This window comes from Lolium rigidum, chromosome 6 (genome assembly GCF_022539505.1).
Source record: "Lolium rigidum isolate FL_2022 chromosome 6, APGP_CSIRO_Lrig_0.1, whole genome shotgun sequence".
NCBI lineage: Eukaryota > Viridiplantae > Streptophyta > Magnoliopsida > Poales > Poaceae > Lolium > Lolium rigidum.
Window position 1 is genome coordinate 321,325,231 of NC_061513.1, and position 25,587 is coordinate 321,350,817.

General features: G+C 46.8%; 1 protein-coding gene across 1 annotated transcript; it reads right to left on the reverse strand.

Moving 5' to 3' along the window:
* Positions 1 to 3,942: 3,942 nt before the first annotated feature.
* Positions 3,943 to 17,508, reverse strand: LOC124660443. The gene is made up of 10 exons (XM_047198257.1): positions 16,713 to 17,508; positions 16,155 to 16,287; positions 15,994 to 16,075; positions 15,772 to 15,884; positions 15,523 to 15,618; positions 11,551 to 11,604; positions 11,399 to 11,464; positions 10,103 to 11,194; positions 9,900 to 10,015; positions 3,943 to 4,221 (listed from the first exon to the last, which is right to left on the reverse strand). Exons 1-10 carry the CDS (start codon positions 17,495 to 17,497, stop codon positions 4,197 to 4,199), a joined length of 2,562 nt encoding a protein of 853 aa, XP_047054213.1. The 5' UTR covers positions 17,498 to 17,508; the 3' UTR covers positions 3,943 to 4,196.
* Between the last annotated feature and the right edge of the window lie 8,079 nt (positions 17,509 to 25,587).

Sequence of the window (25,587 nt, forward strand, 5' to 3'; positions counted from 1 at the left end):
CTTCTTCTTTATCACAGCCGTCATGGTATAAATACCCACAAGATCTTTCTCCATCTGAGAAATTCGAGTCCTCATCTTTTGAAGAAGGCTGGTTTCAGACCCAGCAGCCGAAGCATCTTCGACAAAAGGAATCACAGGAGCTACCTGCAAGCACATCATCAAGTGTGTGTCGTAAATATGTGTGAATCGATAAAACTCCATCACTCCCATCGGGAGCATGCAATCAAAGTTAAAAAGATAACACAGATATAAAGGAAGAATTGGCAACATTGTCAACTTGAATTCATTACAATAGAAGGGCTTAGAAAAGCCATTGTTTGAAATCAAAATATTAGTTACAACAATCAGAACAACTATTCAAGGAGCCTGTGTTTGAGTTGACATGCTTGGGACGGCTTCGTCGGCAGCTGGTTTATTAGCTTCGACTAGATCAAGAAGTTGGCGTACGCATTTACGCGTCGGCTCACTAAAAGGGTTAAGGTCAATAGCTAGTCCATCTTGATCTTTCGGAAGCTCCTTTGTCAATGATTCCATATCAGCCTTGAAGCCATACCCCATTAGAAGTTGGAAAGCAAGAAGAGCGTCGTAGGTATGCGAGGTACGTTTGAATACCTCGATAGTACCCTCGGTCTCGATGGAGAAAGTATCCACCAATTGCCCCAGGGTCTTGTTCTGGTCTGCCTTTGGGAAAATAATGGCATGAAACCTCAACAAAAATGCCTTGTTCTTCTGAAGAAGAACTTGGACAAGTTCACGAGATTCAACTGCCAAAGAGATAGCATCGGCAGCAGAACCAGTTGGAAGTTTGCTTGTCGTATCCATAGAGATATCGACAGCTCGTACAAATGGTGAAAGCAGAAACGAGAAGTCAATAAAGATAAACAAGAAGACTACCTAGAAGGGTGGCGACAGAGTTGCGGAGCAGATTTTCCTTCTCCTTCGCCTCGGATTGGGCCTTTGCTTTCTCCTTCTCCTCCTACGATAGCTTCTTCTTTAGCCGCCCAAGCTCCTTCTTCAAAGAGTCTACCTCCTGCCGAGCAGTGGCCGCAATGGTAACTGTTTGATCAGGTCGAGCAGAGTTCAATTGGGCATCTTCTTAGAGCCGAATATTTTCAGCTTGAAGCAGGTCGAATTGGGAGGCAAAATCCTTTAATATTGTTACGGCAGCTTGGATACTCTGTAACATAACATAAGACAAATATGTTACGATCACATCAAAATTCCCTTTGGGTTTGCATTCGACTGCAAACAGTCGAATATAGGCTCGAGGGCTGGAAGAGAGGAAATCATCTTCAAGAATAAAGAAAAAGCTAAAGAGTTGTACTATTCACCTGCTCTCCGCGAATCGGGAGTGGAGTGGTAGCTGCCGAAGGAAATTCTTTTCCCTTCGGGAGAGAAGAAGGAGCTGGTGCTTCTTTCAGAAAAGATGGAGCTTCGGATGCGGCAGGAGCTAGCCTTCGCCTTCTTCGAAGGGGACTCTAGAAAAATTTCGTCACTACAAATGAGCAGATAATTATTACAAGGGGAATCTGGATCAGTTTCAAAAGAAACAAGAAGGCACTTACGAGTCAAGAAGCAAATCATCTTCATCGGCAAAGCCGCCAGATGGTCTCTTCGGCGGTTGGACGCTAGACGTCTCCGTAGCTGCAGTAACAAAGAGAATACGATCAGCATCATTGCCATATTATTGGACTCCGCTGTATCGATTAAATCATCATTAAGGATTTTATGTTCGACAGAAAGATCTTCGGGGTCGCAACGGTTGTTATCCTCCTCCTTAACAGATTCACTGTCCTCAGCTACTTTTTTATGAGATTCTACATTGACGGAGGGATCACCATCTTGGGAGTCTTTATCATCATCTGATACAGTTGGAAGTATTCAACAGTTGGATGGATCTGTAGAAGAAAACAAAGGATTCGATAAGATGAAGCAAATTATATACGAATATTATCTTGAACATAAGGAAATTACGAGGTTACCTCAGACGGTTGGTGGGTAATATCGTATGGATCTCGAAGAGCCAGAAGGGGAATAGAGTCTTTTTGACTAAAATGAGTTAAACGCCTAACTTCGTCCAACATTTCTTTTCCTGACAATTCTGCAACATTGACTCGAGTCTCATCTTTGGGACCCGAATACAACCACATCTGATGAGTTCTGGACATAATTGGTTGGATGCGACGTTTTAAGAACACAACGACAACCTCAGTGTCGATCATTGTGTGACCATCAGATTATTTTGCATTTAATACTCGTTCATACAACTTATCGGCTACTATCTTTTCTTCGGCTGTTAGTACATTCTTCCAGGATTTCTTTGGCATGGCTTCAAGAACATCAACAAACTTCGGAAGGTGTATGTTACGCTCAACTGTCGAATGAACTCTAAGATAAAACTACTTCATCCTCCATCCCTGAACAAATTCTCTCATTGGGAAGTTAAAGTAGTTCACTTCTTTTCGGACAACAAAACCAACTCCTCCAGTAACGAAAGATCTGTGGCCACTGCTATAACGTTTAACGAAGAACATCTTTTTCCATAAACCCTAGTGAGGATCAATACCAAGGAAAGCCTCACGGGTGGTGATGAAGATTGCAAGATGAAGGATAGAATTCGGGGTCAATTGCCAAAGTTGAATTCCGTAAGAAAGCAATAGACATCGAAGGAAGGAATTCGTGTGCTGGCAGGGATAATCCGCGATACAAGAACACGGCAAACATTACAGTAAAACCGGCAGGAGGATTGGGGCGAGAATCTGAACCTGGTAGTAGGACGTCTCCCTCTTTCTCGGGGATCAAGCCGAGGCTCCGCGCCTTCTTCTCGTCCCTCTTCGTCATTGTGGATGCGGGCCAATCACCCCGAGTGTCTCTGCTAATGGCGGCGGAGGTATCCGGCGCGGTTTTTTGCGTACCTCTTTCGATGATTGCTTGTTCAATCTTAATAAAGTTTTGCAGCGTTGTGAGGAGCAGCATTTAGTCCTTAATCGGGAATAGTGCTATTTCATAGTAACAAAATGTGTTGTTTTTGGACAACGAGTTTCAGGAAGAGGCATTGAAGTGGATCGTGCCAAGATAGAAGTCATACAAAAGCTACCATCCCCGCGGGATATTAAAGGTGTAAGAAGTATTTTTGTACACGCAAATTTTTATAGAATATTTATCAAAGACTTCTCCAAAATATCGAAGTCTCTAACTAACCTTTTGCAAAAAAAAAAGATGTGTTCTTCTCTTTTAATGATGATCGTGTAGTCTTTTAATGTTTTAAAGAATGTTGATAAGTGCTCCTATATTTCAACTCCTTAATTGGAATTTTCCATTTAAAATTATGTAGGATGCTAGTGACTATGATGTATGTGTTGTTTTATGCCAAAGGGTTGATAAGAAACTGAATGTCATATAACAAATCTACATAAAAAAGTCAATTGAAATTAAATTCAGAAGACCTTGGTTATATGTTAGAACGGACCTGGACATTTACTAGCAGTAACAAAGATACTCCAGACTATTACGGCATATATTTTCTTTATGTTTGAATTGGCAAACTGTGCATATTCTTCAGTCCACTCAAAAAGTATTATCTCTTGATGGCCCTTTTTTTTCCTGTAAAACCCTTTTTGGGTGTTGCAATCAGACAAGTTTCACTTCTGAGGATCCATTCTACTCAATCTCTTATAACATCGTTTCAGATTCCGAAAAAAAGAGTGCTGAATATTATTCTGAAACAACTCTAACCGGCATATGCGTTGTGTGTGCTTTACTTTGCAGTGTACAGATGACAGGTTGTTTTGTTTTAAAAAATCAGCGGATAATTAATGATTTGTGCTGCTCAGCTGGGGTTTTCACCTAAAATGACCTGCCCCTACCATGCCTCGATACAATGCACATTAAGTACATCTCTAGTGTAGATAGTGAGACTACGAGTGGCACCAACTCGTCACATGATCATCACACCCTTGGGTATTTTTCTTCTAGAAAAAAGTGTACCAATCAGCAACGTAATCACATAGTACACAGATAGGGTACATAAATACAAGTGAACCAAACTACTGCATGTCAATTCGGTTTAGTTTCCAGCGAAGGAGAAAGAAAAAAAGTAACCATCATGCTTCAACCAATAGAGGACCAGCAACAGAATGCTTCAAGAAGGTGGTTTCTGTTGGACTGTCTTCTTCCGGTTGTAGATTGCTCAGAACTCAACTTTTTCCCATCTTCTTCAATCTGCACATACAATGTCTTGGTAAGAAAATACAAGATCAAACAAATCAATAAAAATGTAAATGTAAATGTGGGGGGATTTGATAATAATCCCTGCAGCTCGCACGCCTTCGATCAATGTCCTCTTCTTCGTCTGCCTCCCCTTTTAAACCACCCCTTAATTCTTTATTTAGCTAACAAGGAAAGAATCCTGTCAAAATAAATTCCGAATAGACAGTTTCCCCAAGTCGTGACTCGCGAGACAGAGCAGCCAGCCCCGTTCATTTTCTTTCTCCTCTCGTCTTTGTCCCCAACCAAGCCGCCACAGCTGCTGAGTCTACCATCCGTTACACCTGCAGCTTGTAGCCTTTCTTCTACCTCTCGATCTCACTCAAGAACACAGAAAGGCAGAGACAAAGGTTTTGTGCTGCGAACAACTTAGCAGCTTTTCTGTTTCATTCTCCATTTATTCAATCAACGGACTGATCGTCCCACAACGGACGTGCCATCCCACGTCCAGGCGATCGAGTCTTGCGCAAGGATCAAGTCAAAGCAAACTATCCTATCTGTAGCTAGAAAATAGCTGAAGCTAACTGACCCTCTAACTGAATCTACTGACTAAACCTGACGCTACTGCATCTTATTCAGAAAGACAAAGAACTAGATTAACCAACAATCTCCTCCTAATCTAGATTTTTTTCACCTTGACCATGCCGATGTGCTAGCAAACGCACTCGCCCAAGCGCCTTGGTCATGATGTCAAAGATTTGTCCGCCGGTGCGAATGAATTGAATGTTGATGTTGCCGTTCTCCACGCACTCGCACTGACGGATGAAATGGTAGCGGATTTGAATGTGTTTGCTTCGGTCGTGGAAGACCGGGTTCCTGGTCAGCGCGATCGCTGACTTGTTGTCGATGTGCAGCTCAGTAATGCGTCTGTCGCGCCCAAGCAGCTCTCCCAGCAGCCACTTGAGCCAGATGCCTTGGAAAACCGCTCCAGTGGCAGCGACGTACTCCGCATCGCAGGTCGAGACCACAACGATCTTCTGCTTCGCTTGCCAGGAGATGGGACAACTGTCATAGTAGAACAGCATCCCCCTGGTGCTCTTGCGATCGTCGATGTCCCCTGATCAATATGCGTCGATGTAGCCGACAAGACAAGCCTCCTCATCTTGGCGCATGTAGACGCAGCCAATCTTCTTGGTTCCGGCGATGTAGCGGAGCCAGATGCTTCACCGCACTCCAATGCTCACAGGTAGGAGCCTCCATGAACATGCTCAAGTAGCTCACCGTGAAGCAAATGTTAGGGCACGTGTGCACCAGGTAGCGCAGCCCGCCGACAGTACTGCGGTAGAGGGTGGGATCCATAGCCTTCCCGTTCCCCTTCTTGCTCAGCTTCAAGCGTGCCTCCATGGATGTGGCAGTAGGGTTGCAGGCACCCATCAACATTCTGTCGAGCAGCTTGTCGGCGTACACGGCTTGGCTGAGCTGGATGCGGCCGGGCTCCTGGCTCACCTCGATGCCGAGGTAGTAGGAGAGCAGCCCAAGGTTGCTCATCTTGAAGAGATTCGTCATCTCCTTCTTGAATACGCCAATCGCCTCCATGGCAGTCTCGATGACGATGAGGTCGTCAACGTACACCCCGAGAAGCAGCCGCTCCCCATTCTTCTCCCGCGTGTAGACAACGTGCTCCGACGGACACTTGACGAAGCCAAGCGCGACGAGGCTCTAGTCCAGCTTCGCGTTCCATGCCCGCGGTGCTTGCCGGAGCCCGTACAGTGCCTTGTTCAGGCATAGCACCTTTCCCTCCGATCCGTGCTTCACGAATCCAGGAGGCTGCGTCACGTACACTTCCTCCTTGATCTCGCCAGGCTGACTTGACATCGAGGTGGTGGACCTCCCACCTCTGCTGCGCAGCGACGGCGAGGAGGAGACACAAAGTCGAGGCGGGCGACTGGAGCGAAGACCTCGTCGAAGTCAACTCCCTCCTTTTGAACGTATCCCTTGGCAACGATCCAAGCCTTGTACTTGATGATGTGGCCCTTTTCGTTTTTCTTGGCCTTGTACACCCACTTTAGCCCAATGGGCTTGTGGCCTGGCGCGAGATCAACGAGAGACCACGTCTCATTTTCCTCCACATCGGCCAGCTCCTCCGCCATTGCCCAGCTCCAGCTCGCCTCCTTCAACGCCTCTCCCACGCTCGACGGCTCCTCCGCCGTGGTGAGAAGCAGCCGCTCTGCTTGTCTAGGAGCTGTGAGACATGGATCCAGCAGGTCAGATACGCGGCGGTACCTGTGCAGCTCGCCACTGTCGTTGGCGTCGAGTTGCTCAGGGTCAGGTGTTGCTCAGGGTCAGGTGCCACTGGGGGTGTGGCGAACTCGATGGAGCGCTCCTCTATCGCCGGAGGTGGAGAAGGTGTGCGAGGCAACGCCGTTCCTCCCTGCTCTGAGGTATCCCGCCTCCTCCGATTCACGAGCTGGTGCTGGTGGTGAGTGTGCAGCCAAAGTTTTCGATGGTGTGCGCACTACGTACTCCACCATGAAATCCTGGGATGGACCCATGCCACCGTCCTTCTCCTCCCAATCCCAGCTTGCCGTCTCGTCGAAGACGGCGTCACGCGTGACGTGGACACGGCGAGTAGCTGGGTCGTAGACACGGTATGCCTTTGACCCAGGCTCGTAGCCAATGAAGATCATCGGCATGCTCCGATCGTCGAGCTTGCGGAGGAAAGGGCGTGCGCTCTTGACATGCGCAATGCATCCGAAGACACATAAGTGCTCGACGGAGGGCTTCCTGCCATGCCAGGCCTCGTAGGGCGTCCTACCATCGACGGAGCGGGCGAAGGTCCGGTTCAGCACGTACACCGCCGTCGTGACTGCTTCTCCCTAGAAGAACCTGGCCATGCCCACCACCGTCTGGTTGCGGCGCTCCACCACGCTGTTTTGCTGCGGTGAGTACGGCGCCGTCAGGTGGCGCTTGACGCTGGTGTCGGCGAAGTGGGCGACGAGTTCGTTTGAGGTGAACTCCCCGCCGCGGTCGGTGCGCAACGTGCACCGTCCTTCTGTCTGCGCCTCGGCTTGGAAGCACTTGAGAGCGTCGCCGGCCTCGTCCTTCGTCGTCAACAGCACAAGCCACATGAAGCGGCTCTAGTCATCGACAAGGAGCAGGAAGTACCGGCGTCCTCCAGGTGTCGACGTGCACCAGCTCGAGCGGTTGCTCCGCCCTGTACTTGGCCAGCGAGGCAGGCCTCGCAGAGTTCGCCGGTGGGCTCGACTGGTGGCATGCCGCGCACCATGCCCTCCCTGGCCATCTTCTGCAGCGCCTCCAGATGGACGTGCCCGGACCACGCGTGCCAGCGCCATGCCACCGTGTCGAGGCGCATCGCCAGTCACACTGGCCTGGCTGGCTGCATCGTCAGTTGGTAGAGACTATTCGGGGAGCGTCTCACCTGGACCAGCAGCTGATCGCGACGGTCGCAGATCGTCAGCATGCCGCGCCTGATGTGGATGTCGCAGTGTTCGTCGAGCTGCCCAAGGCTCACGACGCTGCTCTTCAGCCTGGGATGAAGTACACGCCAGTGAACGCTCGCTGGCGCTCGCCGCTGATGCTGAACGCGATGTCGCCCTTGCCCTTGATCTACACCACCGATCCTTCGCCGAAGCGCACGTTGCCGGTGACAGATTCATCGAGGGTGATGAACGCCGAGCGGCTGCCAGTCATGTGGTTTGACACGCCCGTGTCGAGGTACCACATGGTGTCCATGGGCTCGTCCGCGCGCCCTGGCATCACCTTGGCTTTCTCCTCGTTCAGGAGGACGAGGGCACGCGCTGGTTCGATGATCCCAGCCTCCGGTGCAGGCGTGCTTGGGACTGCCACGGTGGGCACGGCGTCGAGCACGATCTCGGCGAGGAGCATCGCAGGATCGGCGTCACCCTCTTCCTGGACAAGGTGAGCCTGCGCCTCATCGTCCCTCTTCTTCTTGCGGCATTCGCGGGCCCATGCCCCTTTTTGCCGCAGTAGCGGCACTTGTCGTCCTTGGATGGGCCGCTGCCGCCGCCGCGGGCGACGTCCTTGCCGATGCCGTTCGGGCGGTCCTTGTTCTGCCTGCCGCCGGAGCCGGATCCTCATGATCCGTGTTGGCGGCTGGCAGTGCGCGCGCGCCACTCCTCACGTGAGGAGCAAGTGACCGCCCGCGTCCTGCTCTGGCCCGCCACGTCCCTCGGACGGCGCCAGACGTCCGCTCAGCTCCTCGATCGAGAGCTCCTTCAGGTCAAGGTTTCGATCGATCAAGCCATTTGGGCATACCTTTTGGGCACGACGGGCAGGATCTTTGACACGTCGTCGAGCTCGGAGGTGGTGTCGCCTAGGGACTGCAGCTCGGTGAAGAGGCTGGAGACGCGGATGGAGAAGTCCTCGGCGTTCTCCCCGCTCTTGAATGCTAGGTTGTCGAAGTCCTTGTGGAGCTTCTGGTGACGCGCCTCGCGGACGCGATCGATGCCGACACGCATCACCTTGATCGTGTCCCAAGCAATATTGGCGTTGTCCTTGGCGGCGAGGAGCTAGACCATCTCTGGCGGCACAGAGGAGAGGATGGCGCCCAGAGCCTGCCGCTCCACACGCCTAGGTGTGCCGTCCTCCTCAACAGCTTCCCAGAGCCCAGCGCGGCCTGGAGCTTGATGCGCATCAGGATCGCGCACTCTGTGTAGTTGGACTTGGTGAGCGTGGGCCATGAGATGGAGCTGCCGCCACCACCCTCCCGGGCGATCGTCTCCCGCACAACCACCTCGCCGCCGCCTCTCCTTGTCATGCTCCGTCCACGGCTCACCGAGCGCACGCGACGAGGGCTTCTGGATCCAGCCAGTGGTGGTGGTGGCGGCGCAGGGGGTGGAGTCCCAACCATGTTGGCGCTCTGATACCACTTGTCGCCTTTCTTCTACCTCTCGATCTCACTCAAGAACACAGAAAGGCAGAGACAAAGGTTTTGTGCTGCGAACAACTTAGCAACTTTTCTGTTTCGTTCTCCATTTATTCAATCAACGGACTGATCGTGCGACGCCCACAACGGACGTGCCATCCCACGTCCAGGCGATCGAGTCTTGCGCAAGGATCAAGTCAAAGCAAACTATCCTATCTGTAGCTAGAAAATAGCTGAAGCTAACTGACCCTCTAACTAAATATACTGACAACAGACTAAACCTGACGCTACTGCATCTTATGCATCTTATTCAGAAAGACTAAGAACTAGATTAACCAACACAGCTCCGCCACGTTTCCACCAAAACCGCCCCCTTCCATTGGCGCCCCAAGGTAAGGCAATCTATCACTCCTTCATTTTCTCGCAGATTTTGTGTTATTGCTCTGGTGCCCTTGGTCTAAATCGCTGAAAACCCTAGGTGTTGAGGGAGATGGACATGGGGATTTGAGTGGGAGGGGCTGGATTGACGAAGGGGTGTGATGGATCTGAAAATGTAACATCATATTCTCTTGTTTCAGTCTGACGTATGCATGAGTTTGGTGTGTGAAATTTTTGACTATTGAATAGGACCGAAGCAATGTATCTGCATGATTCTAATCATTCGAGTGTGACAAACCTAACCACGGGGGATCTCATGTACATGGAGAGTTTGAATATGGTCGTCTGAGCTGCAGGGTTATTATCAAATCTCCCGTAAATATGTAACTCTGGAGATTTCGGAACTTACTTTTCTCTCTCGGATTTTACCTCCCTCATCCTCTTTTGAACGAACCGCAGGAATCCAGGAAAGTAAGCTGTCAAAATATAATCCGCCATACCAAGTCTAAAGGGAAATAAGCCATCCTGAAACACAAATAAGAAAATGAAACATTTAAATATAATCAAGCAACACATGTATTCAATAACATACAACACGTAATTGACCTTTACCTTTCTTGCCTTTTCAGGCATGTGCATCTCAAAATTCCTATTGCCGCTGAACTGAAGCTTGCCTTTGTTAGGCTCTTCTTTTTTCTTTTTTCTCATCTTTCTGATGCTCGCGGTGTTTTTATCAAATTTCTTCTTCTTTTTCATCCTCTCCGCCACAGAACGATTGATGTTCTCAACTTTCTCTTTTCCTTTCATCTTTTTATTCATCTCTTCTTTCATCTTTCTGATGCTCACAGTGTTATTGCCAATTTGCTCCTTTTTTTTCAATCTCTCCACCACGGGAGCATTGACGTTCTCAACTGTCTCTTCATCTTCATCATCAGAACCCACATTACAAACCTGAACCAGATATTCATTGTCTAGCATAATTACGTCCCAGTCATCTGCATTTGGACAACCATCAAAGAAACTGAACATATCTATCTTCTCATCAGGTTCATCGTCACATTTTGCTTGCACATTTGTCATGTAATCAGAGTTGATGTTGATCAACAAACTTCTTCTGTCTTCTGCCTTGAGCAACGAGCAGTCATCCTTTGCTGTTCTTATTTCATTCAATGGATCCTTCTGCAAATCCGCAAGGAGGTCGTACAGGTCAGTGGGTATCGCGCCTTGAGGGAAACAACTTTTAACCATGCCCACAAGTTTTCTAACATTGTGCTTGGCCAATTCTTCAACATAATCTGTGACTGGTACCCCATATAACTTGACCTCCGTTGCTCTAACGAGAACATGATGCATTTGTATGTCAGATGGCATACTGATGCATTTCCCTGACTCAAACATCAGTGCAATTTCAGCAAACAAAGACCGGAAAATTGTTTTGCATCTTTGTCGAGCAAAACAATGTGTCTTGTCTGTTTTGGATCCAATAATATGTTTGACTTTCAGTAAGGATTCTTTAACCACTATTTCTGCTAGCGATGTATTGAACCCATCGAGTTTTTGCAACGATGATACATGAGGCTCATTCTCAAGAAGGATTGAATAAGTTTCTCCATTGAAATCAACCCAATGAGATAAGGAAGAACCCATCTGTCCACTTGGAATACTATACAGGATATTCGGATAAAGGCTCAATTCTGTAGGAATCTGCATGTGTAAAATTTGTTCAATTAGCAAAACATAACCATGAAATAGCTTTTTTTAAGCCTAAAACTCTCCCAACACATATCCATGCAAATAACATTGTTTAACACCCGAAAACTCTACCATACTGAAATGAGGTATTTTTCCTTTAAAATGTAACTATTTATATTTCCAGGCATGGATACAAAGATTATGAACATGACTTACCTGGTTTTGTGTAAGATGCGGAGTAACTTGGTCATGGACAAGCTTTAAGAAAAACGTGGTGTTCATCTGCACGCAAGTCACGTATTTCATTATGTCTAGATGTAAATTGCTATACTAGGAATGGTAATGAAACACGGAGGTAATGTCGGTACCTCTGTGAGCACCAACCCACTGGAATCATCAGCGGCCTTGGGCGAACTGGTTATCTGGTCAATAAGAAAGGAAATTTAATTGTAGGCCAAACATAAACATGAGACTGAATAACATGAAGTATTCAGAACAACCAAAATTACTACAATTCATCAACTGATGCACCTCAATATAAACAAGTTCAACAGGACAGCAGAATCTAACTTATACTTCAGCCACCACAATCTGTTTAAATTATTCAAACATTAAACAAATCCATATTTATTACAGAAGAACATCTGTTACCAAGAGAAAAATATAACCACTCCATTATTTCGAATCAATTAAAATCTGAACAGTTATGAGATGTTCCCACCCATCGGATAGTAGTTTTATTATGGAAGAGTTCAGAGTCCAGATCAACCACTAAAGTAAACAAATCAGATGTTGATGTAATTTACTGAAATCAGCACAATGTCAATATCAAAGTTATCCTGTCCACCTGTACATGGAGTTGTATAAGATCATCTGTGCACGGTCTCATTTTAGTCAAAACTGGCCATGCATGTGCAGCCACTCTAAACTACCAAATTAATATTTTTATGGTGACTTGGAAAAAGAAACAGCCATGCATGAGCGTCACAGGTTATGGATTTCTCTTGTCCTCTCAATTATTTATGGTCTAGTCTGGATAGATAGCCAAAGGATGTGGAACCCGAGGGGACCCAGACTAGTACGAAGAACTCTACAATCTTGACACACTAAGGGTGTGTATGGTTAAGGGGGGTATCCTGGTGTGGGGTGTAGATATCCGCATTTTGGCGTCGCACAAGCTGTTTGCGTAGAAGGGTGAATTGGGATGGACTAACCCAAAGCTTGGGCCTCATTCCAAATGCTGGCTGGCCAGACTCGAGATCAATTGGCGGATACATCCAACCTGCCCCTCCACAGCACCCTTTCTCCCATGTGCGCTCACCTCCCTAACCCATCGCAACTTCATACCCCCTGTTTCTGGTTCTCCCGCATATCTCTTCTCTCTGGTGACTCACGGCTCCAGAGGATAGAATGCAGCAGTTGAGATGGAAGTGCTATCAGGGTCAAGCGCTGCTCCTGCTAGTAGTGGTCCTTCTGGGGGTGGGTGCATGCATGACCGCAAGAGATGAGGACCGGGCAAAGACAACAACCAGGACCAATGGTGGAGCATACTTCTCTCAAGTTCAGTGATTTCCCCCCTCCAATGGTTGGATCCTTCATGTGCTAGCACTAAATCCACATGACAAAGGCTGGATCTAGCAATAGCTATTTCCTTCATGTGTGTGTTCTTGGCTACGGGAATCAGGTGGCGTGGATGTTGCTGGATCTAGTCCTTGAGCGAACTTTTACTGGTACATGTAATTTCTGGATCTAGCGGTGCGTGTTCTTGGGTACGAGTAATCAGGTGGCATTGATGTCAATGGGAGGATAAGTAGGTGAAAGGCAGGAGAGACTGAAAGAGAGAACAGAGATTAGATGCTAAAAGCTGCAGAGAAGTTGGAAGCATGATGAAGGTTGGAGAAGGAGAGCATCGGCATAGCCCCAGTCACCTCTAAGGTCATCCAAATATTCATTTATATTTCAAATTCTCTTCAAGTATGGGCAAATGAGAGCGTTGCTCTAAGCTGTAAGCCAGGAGAGCTGCGGCTCTTCCCAGGCCATCGCTACGCGCTGTGCCGCTATGATGTGGGACCTGTTGTGGGATTGGCTTTGACCGCTGACGTCTCAGTTGGCTTGGGTCCATGCGGTGAAGCTGGCATCGTGTGGTACGGTTGCATGCCTACACTTCCGGTTGGTGAGCGTTCTTGTGGTGCATCACCTTCCTGTTCCCCCGGCTGGAACCTCACTACTGATCTGGTGTTGCCCCTCTGCTATCCCTCCGGTGAATCACGTACTTTCTCTTCCTCTTTTAATCTTTTTTTTTCTAATTTTTCTATCTCAGTAAGGACCTTTCTCACTACTGATCTGGTGAGCTTGTGTTTTCTCTGCCATTTTAAAGTGTTATGAGATATCAGGCCACAGCAAACATACATGACTACATGAGGTTAACTAGTACTCACTCTATACATGAGGGAGCATGTTCTATGGCTAGTTAGTAGCCATTGCTGCCCCACCATTCGAGGAGTATCTGCATCCATACTTGCATATATCTAAACTGAATTGTTCTATGTTTTCAACAAAAAAAAATCTGTGGACATCGCAGATTCTTAGTTAAGAGTTATGTGTGCAAGATTTAAGTATTAGTAGTAGGAAGGTTGAGATTTATTGACTCCCATGTGCACCTAATCGATGGTGGCTTGCAGGCACTATATGCCTCACCTTCAAATTGACATGCTCACATGGCCAACCGTTGGAATTTATGTAGACTTGTGTTCAGCTTTACTGCTTTCTCTATTTGATGTGGTTAGCTAGTATGGCGCTTCGAGGGGGTAGGAACCAAAGATGACTTAATCAGCAGGATCTACAGATCTGTCAGAGGTATGTAGCATGATTTACACAACGGGGATTATAGTTTCGTTAGCATAACATGCCTAAAAAGAAGGTTGATTGTTGGACAACAATACTTTTATGTAGTCAATGTATGATGGCCTCACTCAGAATTAAACATTGTTATTTTGCATTTGAATAATTTCAAATCAGCTTTAAGTTCTACCTATTACTTACTTCCACAAAAATGGTTTGAATTTACTGAATTTGAATAATATGCTGTTGTTTTTTCGTGCAGTTTTGCTTAATCTAATTCTAATTTTGCTCTAGTCATCATAGGGAGCAAGAGCATTGATTATGGATCTAATACACAACAGATTCTGGGTTTTCTCGAGATGAAACTTCATGAATACACACATGTATTTCTCAGACTATCACTCTTACATGTGCACAATCAAACAAATCGGAAACTTTTTTTCAATCATGTATACTTCTGGTAGCACTACTGTATGTATCAGATAAAAAACACTACTGTATGTATTATACAGATATATCATATTTGTGCTTGCGCTAACTTCTTCATAGACCTGGTTAGATTTCCCAAGGTCGACCAAACAAAAACCCATGCAAGCAAATGTCAGCATGCCACGGCAATCCCCCACTCAGGCTGCGTCTGACACATAGGTCACATGTTTGCGCACACCATGTAGTCACTACGCAGTCCACACCGGCCAACCCACACTCCCACCTGCCGCACAATACGTAGGCCATACCATTTCAGAACTGCATGCGCTGTTGTCAACCACAGCGGCCAGGCCGTGCCAAAAAGAGGGGCAGGCGGCAGGGCGAAGCACGCCTATTCGCCTATTATATAGGAGTTTTGGGAGCTGAAATGGATGCATGGACGTGCGATTTGATGATTGAGACAGATGCATACTTTAGAAAGAAATTTCACATAGCGAAACGGATAGTGACTTATAATCCATACTTCAGAAAGTTTACTATGGGCCTATTAATGCAAGTGATGAACGAGGCTGGAAACCAAACAAGTAACAAGACAATACAATAGAAGTTTGTGACAAAGAAATATGGTCTGCATGAAGGAACTCGGCATGCTACGCACAAGGTTAACGACAGCCTGCCGGTATGTTCAGAAATTTCAGCAATTTTATGCTACGCACAAGGTTAACGACAGCCTGCCGGTATGTTCAGAAATTTCAGCAATTTTTTCTTGTAGCTGGGCTATCTGGAAGCCCAGAGCATACTTTGAGCATAAACTTATTTGCTCACCAGCTGATCTAGCGTGCCATACATGCTCTCTTCTTGTCTTCAAGGAGTAACGGAGGGAGACATGCTGAGTGACACTATCTAATCACATGAATGGTGCTAGTGCAAGTCAAGTGAAGCCCGGTATCTAATACTATGTGCGAATATCAACTTAATTATCTACCTAGTAAGTATTCCTTACGCCATGCTTTATCAAGGCAGAATCAACAATAACAGAATTTACGTAGCTTGAGTCATCTTATCAATACCTTAAAATTTCTAAAACAGATAGAGTCTCCCACTCTAGTGAAGACATAAAGATAATCGTAGTCTTTCAAACCTTTGTCTTCGAAAGAACCGAATGTCTACAAAAAGATAGCACAACTTGTTAATTACATTCGCAAAGGTATAGTAAAGTTGAATAGCTAAACAATAAATTACACAACTTGTTAATTACATTCGCAAAGGTATAGTAAAGTTGAATAGCTAAACAATAAATTACACAGAGACACACTTACATTCAGAAGTGTGTCTTTTAAATCTGACCAATATTCATCACCGCCAATAAAATTTGTCGAGAATGCAATTGCTGCTCTTTCCACATTTATATCATCCATGTTATGTGAAAATGCTGCCAAAGGATGCTGAATTAAGCAAATACTGACACAACAATATTTTTGAATTAACGTAACTATTTTGAAAGCTAGTAGGCAAGAGACCTTTAACAGGCTAGTATGTACCTGCATTGACGGTAAACTTGAAATTTTGTCCTTTCTTGATATTGTGGATCCAACATGTCATTTCCATTTTATCATCATTCCACTGATTTTCACATAAAGAGCCAAATCCTTTTAAACTCATGAAACCAATATTGAATTTGTACACAGGTTGAGTTTTATACCTCAAAAAAGAAGGCGTTCTCTGCTTTGCTCCATCTTAGGAATGCATTCATCCGGCCCAAGCTACACTCATACGACTTCCCTTTATGCTCACAAGGAATTATCGATGTAATGGTCCTCAACAACCCTTGGAACCTACGGCACACGAGCGAGATAAAAAGTACCAAATTTTAGGCGCAAGCCAATTGTCCTCTAGCAAGATAAGTGCATTGTTACATGTTGACTTGAACCTTCATTAGAATTCCGAAAAGGGAAAGAACAGACGTGTCTACTCTGCGGTGTTTCATCTAACACATACTCCCTCCGTTCTCAAATTAGTGTACATCTAGGTTCAAAATTTGTCCCAAAAAAAGTGTACATCTACACTACCAATGCAGTTGATTAATGCAATTAGTTCCTTGTAATCACTACCCAATTGCATCCTCCAATCCTCCTCCACCTCAACCACCAATCAGCATTCCTCGCTTTCAATTAATAGAGTGGAGACTCATAAAAGATGAGGGAGAACTAAGTTGTCCCTAATTCCTAGAAGTACACTTATTAGCGGAAGGAGGGAGTACCTTGGAGGGGTGTTAGGAGTGTGAGCGACCACAATTTTGCCACCTCTGGCCACATTCTTCGACGGAGCACTAAGTGCAGGCTGGGCGTCAGGAGATCCCTGTGTGTGGCCAGCACCAACTGCTCTTGAACCATTGGGGTCATCACCGTGGCCTGCCAGATCATCATCCACTGCCAAACTCGCTGTGCTATCATCATCTTCAGATCTCTCATGGCGAGCACCAACTGCTCCTGAACCATTGGGGTCATCACCGTGCCCTGCCGGCTCCTCGCAGGTATCATCATCCACTGCCAAACTAGTTGTGCTATCATCATCATCCGATTTCTCCTGGCCAGCATCGCCTGCTCCTGAACCATTGGGGGCATCACCGTGCCCTGGCAGATCATCCGAGCTATCATCCTCCTCTGCCGAACTCTCTGAGCTATCATCATCGTCTGATTTCTGTGGGCCGCCATGCCACCCAGCGGAACTGTTCCAGATATAGTTACTCCTGTCCGAGTTGGTTCGTCTGCCCCTCTTGCCTTCTCTAGTTGACGAGGACCCCTTCCTTTTCCTTTGTGGTGGCGTGCCCTCATCGCCATGGGCCATGCGGACGGATGCCGGAGGTGCGGGGCAGGGTGGTACGGCGGTGCCAGTGCGCCTTCGCCTCCTCCTTTCAGTCGGTGCGCCCCCATTGCCAGGGCCCATGCGCACGGACGGCGCAGGCGCGAGGGAAGGTGGGGCGGCGTCACCAATCGGCATGCGCCTTCTCCTTGCTGGAGGCGCGCCGCCACCAGAGTGGCCCATGCGGACGGACGGCGGAGGCGCGAGGGAGGGTGGGGCGGAGGCGCCAGTTGGCTTGCGCGTGCTCCTTGCAGTCGGCGCTCCACCGTCTCCGCGGGCCATGCGGACGGATGGCGCAGGCGCGAGGGAGGTTCGGGCGGCGTCGCCAGTTGGCTCGGACCTCCTCCTTGCTGTCGGCGCGCCCCCATCGCCGGGGGCCATGCGCACCGGCCGCACAGACGCGCGGGGGGGTGGGGGGGCGGCGTCTCCAGTTGGCTTGGACCTCCTCCTTGCTGTCGGCGCGCCCCCATCGGCGGGGGCCATGCGCACCGGCGGCGCAGGCGCGAGGGAGGTTCGGGCGGCGGCGCCAGTTGGCTTGCGCCTCCTCGTAGGTGTCGGCGCGCCCCCATCGGCGGGGCCCATGCGCATGGACGGCGCAGACGCGAGGGGGAGTGGCGGCGCCGGGGTCCCTTTGCGCTTTTTCCGGCGGGATTCCATGGTGGGCGGCGGCGCGACAAGTGGGAGGGGGAAACTCGGGGTCGGGGAAATCCCTGCCTGGGTGCGTGCGGTGCGGCACCAACCCGTGGGCTCGGTGGGTCGGTCGGTGGGCTCACAAATCCGCAAGTGGTACAATCTAGTGCAAGCAAATTATACAGTCCAAGTAAAATCCTATGTCTGCTAAAAAGAAGGTAAAATCCTATGACTACTAATGGTAAGAGTAAACATGCACATCTAAAACACAAAGAGTAAACATGCAACTACATGCATTGACAACTAGATATTTAATAGTATAGTATGAAAACTAAGAGTATGTTATAATAAAATCACATTTTTTTAAGACAAAATAAGTCTACGAGCTAGTATGAGTCAATAAAACATGCATGTGCATGTGCACCATTACTAGTCTATTATCTATTACTACGCATAAAAGAGCAAACATTTTCTTTCCTAGGTACATTGCACCTAGCATCCACACATAATTAACACCACCAGATCACCTCACTTGGTTACATCCAACCGGCATGATTACCCTAAGCCTAACTTAAATTTGCCCTTAGCAATTACCATCGACTGGCCACGCTCCACCTGCGGAGTGCGGGCGAATTTTCTCCTCCCATTGTCCGTCAATCCATGGAGCAGTTGATACGAGAGAGAAAGAAAAGGAAAAGAAATAATTCTGGAAGAGGTCACGACCCAAGATCTAAGATGCGCCCCCGCCTTCCTCCCAACTCCCACACACCGCTGCCAATCCCTCCGCGCCGCACTATACCCGCCTCCATCCTTCGTCTCCACGGTGGCAATACCAAGCGGAGGTGATACTGCATAGCTGCGGTGACCCAGCATATCACTGCATGTTGTAGTATACAAGTCGTTGATATGATCTTCATGAAGGGACTTCTTCACAAATATCACATCCCTCAGAGTGGTACAACAGAAACATTGCAGGTCATAACACTCCAGATAATATTACAAACATGGTCTTAACAAGTTGGTATTCTCACAGGTCCGATGAGAACACCCAACGATACTACTAAAGTACTCTTACAACTCAACTTAAGAGACATAATGAGCTCATCAACTTATTTAAGTATGCCACTATGCTGTTCGGCTCTGATAGAACTAAGGTGAGACTCTATTCTTCCGCTTCGGCGTTGTCAACTCCGTAGACTATCCCATAGTCCACGCCTTCGACTCCTCCTGTCAGGTCAGGCTCTTCGTATACCAACTCGTAGTCCCCTTCCTATGCTCCAGTGTAGGCCTCCTCTTCATTGTCACAGTCTAGCAAGGGTGTCGAAAGAAAGTGAGTATAGAGGTACTCAACAAGTTCAAAAGAGAAAAGATGTTTGATGCACTAGCTACGACCATTGATCAGAAAATATCATGTCAATGCATGTTTCGAAAACATTTCTTCAAAAGGTTTATTTTATTATGAAAACTATGCCCGCCGGTCTTCACAGGTTGACCAGAACTTCATGGAGTTCCTTTCCTGCCTCGTTCGTAGTTCCCTTCCCGAAACTGGGTGTGACAAGCCACAATTTGATACATTCTACAGAAGTGTGTTACTTCTCCCATAAGAGAACTTATCCTTGTTGTTAACCGGGCGTACTTTCCCGTCCACACTTGAAAGAACATCTCTCATAATATGTTTTGTGTGTTTGATGTCAATGTATGTGATACACTAATGTTTGATTAAGTGGTACAGGGATTATCTAGATACATGAATATATGTGTGATGGATGTGGTGAGACGTGTCAAAAAGAAGCTGTAACAGGATCACCAGGCCGGATATTCTGGAATATCCGGCCCCCAATTTTCGGCTAAGGACTTGAGGATTTGTGGCTCAGTACTCCCTGGACATGGGCCGGATAATTGCCCGGACATTTGCCCGGATTTGCCCTAGGGCCGGATAATCCGGGCCGGATATTTCCAAAATATCCGGCCCTCCCAAAATCGGCTAAGGACCTGAGGCAGTGCAGCTCTGGACATGAGCCGAATATTTGGCCAGACATTTTCCCGGATTTTCCCTTTGGCCGGATTTTCCGGGGGGGGGGGGGGGGGGGTTATCCGGCCCCAACTTAGGCCGGATTATCCGGCCCCCCGGAAGCTCCAACGGCTGGAATTTGGAGGGGGTATTTATACCCCCCCCCCTTCTTCTACCTTGCTCCTTGCTCAATCATTACACAAAAATCTGCCAAGCTTCACCACCATTAGAGCCACCTCAAGAACACAAGATTTGCAAGATCTCCTTCCTCCCCCAACCAAAGCTCTTGATCTTTGGAGATTCGAAGGAGAAGACACCGATCTACATCCTCACCGAAGCGATTTACATTTCCCCCTCATTTGTTTGAGGGCTCTCTTGCTAGTGTTCCTCTTTGGTTCCCTAGTTGATTGTTGTTGATGTGTTGTTGTTGATTGTTGTATTGTTACAGATTTGGGAGCCTCCAATTCGGTTGTGGATGTGTGCCCCAAGAACCTTGTAAAGGCCCGGTTTCCGCCTCGAGGAAATCCCTTAGTGGAAGTGAGTTAGGCCTTCGTGGCGTTGCCCATAGGAGATCTGAGTGAAGCCTTTGTGGTTGTTGGTTTGGTTTTCATAGCAACCACACTCCTCCAAACGTAGATGTACCTTCTTGCAAAGGAAGGGAACTACGGGAATCATCTCTGTGTCATCGCGTGCTCCACTCTCGGTTACCTCTATCCTATTCTATCTCCTATATATTGTGTAGCTATATCGTGCTTAGTTGTTAGACTTGTCATATAGGTAAATTCACTTAGTTGCATATCTAGAGAATTTACCTTTATGTCAAACCTAAATTGAAAAAGAACTAAAAATTGGTTAGCACCTATTCACCCCCCCCCCTCTAGGTGCGGCATACGATCCTTTCAATTGGTATCAGAGCCTCGGCTCTTATTTCGGGCTTAACCGCCTAAGAGTATGTCGGACGAAGAACCTACGGATGGGGCCGCTAAGATGGTCTCCATGGATGATTTCAATTCGTTGAGGTCCTCCATGGAAGCTCAAATGGAAAGCATGAGAAAAATGATTTCCGAGCTTTTGACTCCGGCCCCTCCCATGGCTCCCACCAAAGAGGTAAATGTCACGGGTGAGTTAGAAGAGGGAGATGCTTCGGTATTACCCTCCTCTACCAAACCCGTGGATGGTGATAACTTAAACACTATCAAATCTCCCATTGCATCTCCTAGGGGAACTAGTGGAGGTGAGAGCTACAATCGAGTGCCTCCACCTTTTCTATCTCCCGATATACCGGTTCCCCATCCTGATATAAACATTCGGGGAGACCCACCTAAGTTTTCCGTTAATGATTTCGATACTTGGCAATTTGAGTTTAGCTCTCATGTTCGCAGTGCCTCCAATGAACTTTGGAGAATCATCGTGGAAGGCTTCAAGCCTTACAACCCCGACAAGTTGACTAGAAGAGAAGCGATTGATAGTCAACTCAATAACACTGCCTTGCACATGATCCAAACTAGTGTGGGGACAAAGGATTTGGCTCGTGTTCGGAATTTCACCACCGCCAAGGAAGCTTGGGATGATTTGGCCGCTAGTTGCATTGGAAGTGAGAGCATGAGAAGGAACAAGTATAATGCTCTTCGGAATATAGCCGAAGGTTTCTTGAGGCTACCGGATGAAGATCATGAAGCCATGTATGGAAGACTTCTCACCGTTGTCGATGCCTTCCGGAATGTGGGTGCCACCCACATCAATGACTCTTGGATCAAGGATAAGTACAACGATTGCATGATGCCATTTGAACCCATTGATGTCAAGACTCTTGTTGGGAGAGAATGCTTTTCCTCTCTCACTTCTCAACAAGCCGTGCACGAGATGCAAGCTCTCAAGGTGCTTGAGAAAAACTCTCATGATTCTCGCAATCGAGCTCTTGGGATGTCAAAAGGGTCCAACCTTGCCTTGGCGGTCAACTCCGTGGAAGAAGTGATTCCTCAAGAATCTTATAGGGCATCTTGGAGTATGTCCTATCCGGAAGACTTGGAACACCACTACCATGACCACATGGCATTCCATGCAAACACCTTTTGGGTTGACCCATCCAAGGCCAAGGAAGACAACATCAAGAGAAACAACTCAAGGGGGTTCACAAGCTCGGGCCCAAGAACAAGATCTTGCTACAATTGTGATGACAAAGCGCCATTTCATTGCCGAATGCCCCTATGAGAATAGGGAGACTCATGGTGAAAGGCTCATCCCCAAGGACAAGAGCAAAGACTCAAAGGGCAACTATTCAAAGGCCCCCAACAAGAAATTCTACAACAAGAGCAAGAAGGGCAAAAGGCCCTCAAGGATTGTGCTAGTGACTTGATGGCGTGTAACTCACACGTTCGTTGGGAACCCCAAGAGGAAGGTATGATGCGCACAGCAGCAAGTTTTCCCTCAGAAAGAAACCAAGGTTTATCGAACCAGGAGGAGCCAAGAAGCACGTTGAAGGTTGATGGCGGCGGGATGTAGTGCGGCGCAACACCGGGGATTCCGGCGCCAACGTGGAACCTGCACAACACAACCAAAGTACTTTGCCCCAACGAAACAGTGAGGTTGTCAATCTCACCGGCTTGTCTGTAACAAAGGATTAACCGTATTGTGTGGAAGATGATTGTTTGCGAGAAAACAGTAGAACAAGTATTGCAGTAGATTGTATTTCGAGTAAAGAGAATTGGACCGGGGTCCACGAGTTCACTAGAGGTGTCTCTCCCATAAGATAAACGAGCATGTTGGGTGAACAAATTACGAGTTGGGCAATTGACAAATAAAGAGGGCATGACCATGCACATACATATCATGATGAGTATAGTGAGATTTAATTGGGCATTACGACAAAGTACAAAGACCGCCATCCAACTGCATCTATGCCTAAAAAGTCCACCTTCGAGGTTATCATCCGAACCCCCTCCGGTATTAAGTTGCAAAGCAACGAGACAATTGCATTAAGTATGGTGCGTAATGTAATCAACAACTACATCCTTAGACATAGCATCAATGTTTTATCCCTATTGGCAACAGACACAACACAACCTTAGAACTTTCGTCCATCGTCCCAGGTGTCAATGCAGGCATGAACCCACTATCGAGCATAAATACTCCCTCTTGGAGTCACAAGCATCTACTTGGCCAGAGCATCTACTATTAACGGAGAGCATGCAAGATCATAAACAACACATAGATATAACTTTGATAATCAACATAACAAGTATTCTCTATTCATCGGATCCCAACAAACGCAACATATAGAATTACGGATAGATGATCTTGATCATGTTAGGCAGCTCACAAGATCCGACAATGATAGCACAATGGGGAGAAGACAACCATCTAGCTACTGCTATGGACCCATAGTCCAGGGGTAGACTACTCACACATCACTCCGGAGGCGACCATGGCGGCGTAGAGTCCTCCGGGAGATGAATCCCCACTCCGGCAGGGTGCCGGAGGCGATCTCCTGGATCCCCCGAGATGGGATCGGCGGCGGCGGCGTCTCTGGAAGGTTTTCCGTATCGTGGCTCTCGGTACTGGGGGTTTCGCAACGGAGGCTATTTGTAGGCGGAAGGGCAGGTCAAGAGGCGGCACGAGGGCCCCACACCACAGGGCCGCGCGGCCAAGGGGGGGCGCGCCGCCCTAGGGTGTGGCCCCCTCGTGGCCCCTCTTCGTCTCTCCTTCGGACTTCTGGAAGCTTCGTGGCAAAATAGGACCCTGGGCGTTGATTTCGTCCAATTCCGAGAATATTTCGTTACTAGGATTTCTGAAACCAAAAACAGCTGAAAACGAGCAAGCGGCACTTCGGCATCTTGTTAATAGGTTAGTTCCGGAAAATGCACGAATATGACATAAAGTGTGCATAAAACATGTAGATAACATCAATAATGTGGCATGGAACATAAGAAATTATCGATACGTCGGAGACGTATCAGCATCCCCAAGCTTAGTTACGCTCGTCCCGAGCGAGGTAAAACGATAACACGGATAATTTCGGAGTGACATGCCATCATAATCTTGATCATACTATTTGTAAAGCATATGTAGTGAATGCAGCGATCAAAACAATGTATATGACATGAGTAAACAAGTGAATCATATAGCAAAGACTTTTCATGAATAGCACTTCAAGACAAGCATCAATAAGTCTTGCATAAGAGTTAACTCATAAAGCAATAATTAAAAGTAAAGGCATTGAAGCAACACAAAAGAAGATTAAGTTTCAGCGGTTGCTTTCAACTTATAACATGCATATCTCATGGATATTGTCAACATAGAGTAATATAATAAGTGCAATAAGCAAGTATGTAGGAATCAATGCACGAGTTCACACAAGTGTTTGCTTCTTGAGGTGGAGAGAAATAGGTGAACCGACTCAACATTGAAAGTAAAAGAATGGTCCTCATAGAGGAAAAGCATCGATTGCTATATTTGTGCTAGAGCTTTGATTTTGAAAACATGAAACAATTTTGTCAACGGTAGTAATAAAGCATATGTATCATGTAAATTATATCTTACAAGTTGCAAGCCTCATGCATAGTATACTAATAGTGCCCGCACCTTGTCCTAATTAGCTTGGACTACCGGATCATCACAATGCACATGTTTTAACCAAGTGTCACAAAGGGGTACCTCTATGCCGCATGTACAAAGGTCTAAGGAGAAAGCTCGCATTGGATTTCTCGCTATTGATTATTCTTCAACTTAGACATCCATACCGGGACAACATAGACAACAGATAATGGACTCCTCTTTTATGCATAAGCATGTAACAACAATTTATAATTTTCTCATTTGAGATTGAGGATATATGTCCAAAACTGAAACTTCCACCATGGATCATGGCTTTAGTTAGCGGCCCAATGTTCTTCTCTAACAATATGCATGCTTAACCATATGGTGGTAGATCGCTCTTACTTCAGACAAGACGAACATGCATAGCAACTCACATGAAATTCAACACTGAGTAGTTGATGGCGTCCCCAGTGAACATGGTTATCGCACAACAAGCAACTTAATAAGAGATAAAGTGCATAATTACATATTCAATACCACAATAGTTTTTAAGCTATTTGTCCCATGAGCTATATATTGCAAAGGTGAATGATGGAATTTTAAAGGTAGCACTCAAACAATTTACTTTGGAATGGCGGAAAATACCATGTAGTAGGTAGGTATGGTGGACACAAATGGCATAGTGGTTGGCTCAAGTATTTTGGATGCATGAGAAGTATTCCCTCTCGATACAAGGTTTGGGCTAGCAAGGTTATTTGAAACAAACACAAGGATGAACCGGTGCAGCAAAACTCACATAAAAGACATATTGAAAACATTATAAGACTCTACACCGTCTTCCTTGTTGTTCAAACCCAATACTAGAAATTATCTAGACCTTAGAGAAACCAAATATGCAAACCAAATTTTAGCATGCTCTATGTATTTCTTCATTAATGGGTGCAAAGCATATGATGCAAGAGCTTAATCATGAGCACAACAATTGCCAAGTATCACATTACCCAAGACATTTATAGCAATTACTACATGTATCATTTTCCAATTCCAACCATATAACAATTTAACGAAGAAGAAACTTCGCCATGAATACTATGAG

Coding starts and splice junctions, on each gene's coding strand:
- LOC124660443 (XM_047198257.1), bottom strand. CDS start 17,497: ATGGGCCACTCTGGTGGCGGCGCGCCTCCAGCAAGGAGAAGGCGCATG. Junction 16,076..16,154: donor AGAACGCCTTCTTTTTTGAG/GTATAAAACTCA, acceptor TGTGAAAATCAG/TGGAATGATGATAAAATGGA. Junction 4,222..9,899: donor GTAAAATCCGAGAGAGAAAA/GTAAGTTCCGAA, acceptor TTGTATGTGCAG/ATTGAAGAAGATGGGAAAAA.